Raw genomic sequence first — 6,023 nt, 5'->3', positions numbered from 1 at the left:
GCATTTTTAACAACAAAAAGAAACAGTTCTAAATTAGGTGGATGAAGGCACAGTTTCTGAATGTAGCTTTCTTGGATAGAAAAACACAAGCAAACAGAACTTTTGCAAAGAAGAGGCAAACGTATATGAAGAAGAAACACATGCAGCTTGTAAAACTGACGACAGTGGAGCAAATCCTTATGAATGTCTCTCAACACATCAAACATACTGACTCCCAGCCACACCATGCCATCATTCCACCTTCCACACACTTTCAGACAGACACCAGTCCAAATCACATAGGATCTAAATATCCTCGACTTGCTAGAAAATAGATTTAGCCTTAATTTCTGTGACAGATGGAGTTGATAGGATGAAAAAAGCGCCAGTTTTGACAGGCAGCAGATACCGATGCCCCTTGTGGTTGGAGACGACGTTGCTCTGGAATTAAGGTAGCACTGAAACGAAAGGCAACAGATAAATGCACCACAATTGATTTTGTTATACTCCTATTAAATTCTAATATCTATCTATCTATCTATTTGTATCTACTTCATTATATACAAAGCAAAGGGAACCCAGAGTGTAACAGGAAGGTAGCACATCAGCAAGGTATTTTACTTTAAAAAAATACCCGTATGTTATCCTCTTAATTTAACAACTTTTTACTACTTGGTAGGGCTTAATAAACTATCAAAGAACTATACTGGTACCTACTGTTATTCTTGTAGGTCAGTGTTTTAAACCCGTGCACAGAAACCTCAAGTGAGAAGCTGAGCTAGTTTAAAATCGGTAAAGAATGCACTAAGTGCAAACAAAGTTGCAATACTGAAGGCATAGGAAAGCCGCACTTACATAGTCGCAGTACATCACTACTAGTAGCATTGCTCTCCCTGAAGCCAGGAAGTCTGTTTAGATTTCAGTGAGAACAAAGTCGGTCCAATTTTGAGCCTGACCCGCCCTACCTTTCGGGAAGCAGCTCTGCCCTCACTTGAATTAGTGTGAAGTACACAGGTCACTCAAGCTATAGACCCTCTTTTTCTCCCCCTTGCTGAAAGGAGCAGGACCACGAGCACTTTAAAAACACCATCCCTACACAAGCAGCACGTAGTTCCACGCCGCCTGCTCTTTCGCCTCCGCGGCAACGCGGCACGGTATTCCGGGGAAGCCGCCGCATCCCCGTCAGCCCCAGAGCGCCGCTGCGCGCCTCTCGCCCGGCCGCCGCACTGCCTTAACGGGAGGAGGGCCTCCTCAGGGGGTTGTCACTCTCTTTAAGCCTTTCCTTTCAAGCTTTGAATGTAAGCTGCCCTCCAGCCCTCCCTCCCATCTTCCCTCCCTCCGGCAGATCGTAAAGAAGGCGGGGGGGGGGGGGGGGGGAAGTTTCAACACAGCCTGGACCAATGGCAAGTGGCGAGGCAGCGAAAGGGGGCCGAGCGAAGGGAGAAAAAAGTGGAGAAAAGGAGAAAGAGAGCGAGAGAGCACAGGCTGGGGGGATGTGTAAAAGAAGAAGCGTTGCTGATTTTTTTTTGCTTGTTTGCTTTTCCATGCATGCATAATGAGGCCTAATCTGAGCACGCTGCTGCTGCTCGGAGGGCACTTTTGTATTTAAAGCCTTGCAAAGAAAAAGATCCACAGACGTATCCGCAGAGCAGCCTGCAGGGCTCGTTAACAACAGAAGCAGCATCAGTCGCCCAGACAGAAAAGGACCCTGAAGGCTACCTCTTCTCTTTTCCCCGTACTATCTACTTGGCTAGCAGACAGAAAGTGTTCTCGACACCCGAAAAGTGCAACCCGTACGGAGAGGGAGTGAGCACAGCCGGGACTGCGAATGGGATCGGAGCGGCTGGCATGTGCGGAGATGCTGCAAGTGGAGAGTTAAAAGCTCCCGAGGAGGCAGCAGCAACAGCAGCAGCTGAGAATTTATTTTGTGCAAAAAGTGAAAAAAAAAAGAAAGAAACGGAACGGAACTGCATGAGGAGTAGGACAGCACCATGAGCTTTCTCGGCGCAGCCTGCAAGACCCCGAGCGCACTCCGAAGCCGGTCTCTTCCGAGTCCCCGTTTGCACTGATTCCCCGCATCTCGCCGGGCGCCTTCGCTGCCGCCGCCTCGCCAAGCCGGGAGCTGCGGGTGGGGGCGCAGAGGACGGGCCTGGGCGACTTCTTCGTGCCGCCGCCCGGCCGGTTTCAACTCTCGGGGGCTGAAGGGCCCTGGAGTCGGCGCGGATGGATTGATGCGAGGAGACCTCATGCACACGGCCGGCAGGAGTTTTGCAAACTTTTCCACGGGCGGCGGCTCCTTCACGACCTCGTCCTCGTCGTCTACCAGCGCATCTCGCCGGCTCACTTGCGGCAGTAGCTGCTGCTGCCGCCGCCCGCAATGGTGGCCCGCTCGCCCGCTCGGCAAGGAGGCGGCGACGGACGCCGCTGGCCGCGGCCAGCCGCCTGGCTGTGGCTGGCAGCGACGCTGGGCGCCGTGTGGCCGCCGCGGGGCTCGCTGGTGCAGGGCCGGCGGCTGATCTGCTGGCAGGCGGTGCTGCAGTGTCAGGGGGAGCCCGAGTGCAGCTACGCTTACAACCAGTATGCCGAGGCGTGCGCCCCGGTGCTCCTGCAGCTGCCGCCGGAGGGAGGCGGCGCAGACGGAACAGCGGCCGCTGCAGGCTCAGCCGTCTCCTCCAGGCGGCGGTGCCCAAGCCACTGCATCGCGGCCCTCATCCAGCTCAACCACACCCGGCGCGGCCCGGCGCTGGAGGACTGCGACTGCGCGCAGGACGAGAACTGCCGCGCCACTAAGCGTGCCATCGAGCCCTGTTTGCCCCGCACTAGCAGCCCGATGCCCGGCGGCCCCGGCGGCGGCGCTGGCGGCGGCCCCGGGGTTATGGGCTGCACGGAAGCGCGGCGGCGTTGCGACTGGGACAGCCGTTGCAGCCAGGCGCTCAACCGCTACATGACCTACTGCGGGAAGCTGTTTAACGGGCTGCGTTGCACGCCGGAGTGCCGCGCCGTCATCGAGGACATGCTGGCCGTGCCGAAGGCCGTGCTGCTCAACGACTGCGTTTGCGACGGGCTGGAGCGGCCCATTTGCGAGTCGGTCAAGGAGAACATGGCCCGCCTCTGCTTCGGCGCGGACATGGGCGGCAACGGTGCCGGCAGCAGCGGAGGCTCGGACGGCGGGCTAGAGGAGTACTACGACGAGGACTACGAGGAGGAGCTGAGCCAGAAGGGGAGGGACGACGTGGAGGACAATGCGGGCTCCGAGCCTGGGTTCCCTGTGCAGGGAAATAACGCCGGCCGGCCTGCTGCCGCGGCTTGGGTGCTGCTGGTCTCCATCTTGCTTCCCCTGCTGCCGCAGCTGTAGCGTCAGCCCTTCCATCGCTACCTCTGCGCCGGGCCGGGTCCTGCGCTCCAGCGCAGGCTTCCTTTTAGTCCGGTGGCGGCAGCGGGAGGACCGGCCGCCGGGCCCTTCGCGCGCAGCGCAATTTGAAACGCTCAGACCGTTAGTCCAGAAGCCCCCACCCCGTCCCCCGCGTCTCCCCGAAGGTGGAGGTATAGCTTCTGCCTCTGCTGCTGCCCCCAACGCCCGTCCGCGCCTTTCCCCCGGCCTGGTCTGGCTTCTGCGCGCCGGCTGCTTTAGGCCGGCGGAGCCCCCGAGGCCTTGCGAGCCAGCCGCCGGGGCGGTGGCCTGGACGGGTGGTCGCGGCCCGCTCGTTTTTGGAGTGTTGGCCTCGAGTCTGCACTATGCAATTGCTGCCACCCTGCCTTCGTGTTAGCAGAGACCGGACGGCCTAACGGACTGCTAGCGAGGCTGCAGAGGCCTCCCGCTGCTGCCGGCCGCCCCTCGGAAGAGACCAGGAGTCACCGCATGCTCGTAGTGGCTCTTTTAAAGCGTTTTGAAATGAAGGTTAGAAAGAGGTGAGCTACCCAGCCTTGCTGCCAAAGCTGTTGCCGTACTAGTTAGTCAACAACTTGATTACCTTTCGCCAAGGCTCAATCTTGGTGATGCTTGAAAGGGGATAATGCCGGCATCTGCCATTAATTAAATTTAAAGAAATAGCAGACTGAATAAGTTCTGTGGTTTACAGCACTCTTGCACACACATACCTGCCCTATAATAAATGCATGCCAGCAGCCGTCTCTTCCTCTTTAACCTAGTGACATTTTTTTTTTCAGTCATTTGCTATAGTGAACAATGCAACTTTTGTTTTAAAAGAGCTCTGCACTGCCATCTTCTATAGACACTTTTAAATTCGAGAACATGTATGTACAAATATCCTGAAAAGTTATATTGCCTCTTTGTCATATCAGGGTGCTGACCTCTGGTAAATCTTATATAAAAAAATGTATTTAAAACTGGGATTTGTTACCAGTTGCTTTTCTTTGTATATAGAATTTTATAAATTGTATGCTTTGGGGATAATTTATTTAAAAAGAAAAAAAAATAAAAAGTTTTAAATCCACATGCTATTTGCCAGATAATTGCATTTGCTATTCTTTCTGGAAAGGTATAGATTTCATTTTATGTTTAAAGGGATCCTAGCAACAGTGATTCAGTGAAGTATTTTCTAGGACATCAGATACACTGTGTGTTTTACAGATTGAAAGTTAACTTTCTTATTTGGTGAGGTTTTATGAACGTTGTGAAATTGTATAAATGTGTCTCGGAGATGCCTTAAACCTTGTATTTTTTTTATAGGAGGCATAAAAAAGGCCTGCGTTTTAAATATGTACGGCTTTTTGTATTTTCTAAACGTGTAAATTAGTAAAGAAGGAGCTTTAAGTAATGGATGTGGTGAAACTGTTTTCCGGGGACACTTGAACTCTCAGTACCCGAGGTTGCGCTGGCTGGGGTGGGGGGGGGCAGGCGGGGAGAGGGGAACGGGGTGGGGGAGAAAAACTCCAGAAAAACAACGAACAAAATAAAAACCGTCTATCTGCCTGTAAAAGTTTACATAGATGTAAATTACTGCTATTATTACTTTAATGAATAATTACATGCAAGAAGTAAATACAGCATTGAAAGTACTACTGTTAAAGAGTGGTTGATTTTATAATGCGTTGGCATGGTAACTTGCCAGTGCCAGAAAAGAGTAAAGCAATTCAAGGACGCTTCTCGTGTATGTATGTAGAATTACTAGTTTGCTGTGCTTTCTTCGTGGAGGCATGTTGCTCTCACTGATACTCTTAGAAAAGCTCCTAGGCGTGCAAACAAGTAAATGGTGAGAAATACATCACACAGAGGTGGCAAGCGTTCCGAACAAGGCTTCGTGCAGGCAGTGGCGCACGCATCAAGAGGGCTGCAACAAAACGCACGGAAGTTTGCCATTCAGCCTGCCTTCTCCCACAAGGAAGAATGCAAAAGTAAACACACTGGAGGGATCAGCAATTACTAGACCTTTTAATATTGTTCTTGGGAGTTGCTTTGCATCGTGCTGAAGCCTGGTTTGCTGCCAGAGCTACTGATCCACACTCAAACGCCCTTAGATAAATAATTACACTCTTAAGCTGTGTCGAGTGCTGGTACACTTGACCTTGTAAATAGAAATGTTTGCAGTAGGAATAAACTCCACCATTGGAAAATCTTTTAAACATTAACACAAAGGAAAGACTTCAGTCCTCTGGGAATTTGAGTTTGGACTGTGTCAAACCAGGCACTCACAAAAAAAAAAAAAAAAGTAAAAAAAGGGAGGGGAAGTTTATTTATTTTCTGTTCACAGTGTTTATTTAAAGCTTTTCTTTTTAAATGCCATAACTGGAAGGCAAGTCAGAAGTTTTAAAGCTACCACAAACAAACTTTAACTGAGGGGACAACAGAATAGCAAGATAGTGTCTTTTTCATCTTACCAGATCTCTACAGAGCACAAATCCTCATCTGTCTGTTGTATAAATCAACAGAATTAACAAATCCCTGCTTCTGGATTAGTGATTTCAATGACAACATTATTTTATTGTTTCTTTTGAGTATGAATTTGATTCAGTTTCCTGGTGACAGGTACACACAGGTGCACATGCACACACATAAGTCAACCTTCAAAAAGTTATGATACCAA

At 51.0% G+C, this 6,023-nt stretch overlaps 1 protein-coding gene across 1 annotated transcript; it reads left to right on the top strand.

Annotated features, from left to right (window-relative positions):
- The first annotated feature begins 2,356 nt into the window (after nucleotides 1–2,356).
- GAS1 (growth arrest specific 1) lies at nucleotides 2,357–3,334 on the top strand. Its single transcript, XM_054398134.1, has one exon. It carries the CDS (start codon nucleotides 2,357–2,359, stop codon nucleotides 3,332–3,334), a length of 978 nt encoding a protein of 325 aa, XP_054254109.1.
- The last annotated feature ends 2,689 nt before the right edge of the window (nucleotides 3,335–6,023 follow it).

This window comes from Indicator indicator, chromosome Z, assembly GCF_027791375.1.
Source record: "Indicator indicator isolate 239-I01 chromosome Z, UM_Iind_1.1, whole genome shotgun sequence".
Lineage (NCBI taxonomy): Eukaryota > Metazoa > Chordata > Aves > Piciformes > Indicatoridae > Indicator > Indicator indicator.
This window is presented reverse-complemented; position numbering and strand designations above follow the sequence as displayed.

Bases quoted from the DNA above. Each gene is read 5' to 3' on its own strand.
- GAS1 (XM_054398134.1), top strand. From the start codon at position 2,357: ATGGTGGCCCGCTCGCCCGCTCGGCAAGGAGGCGGCGACGGACGCCGC.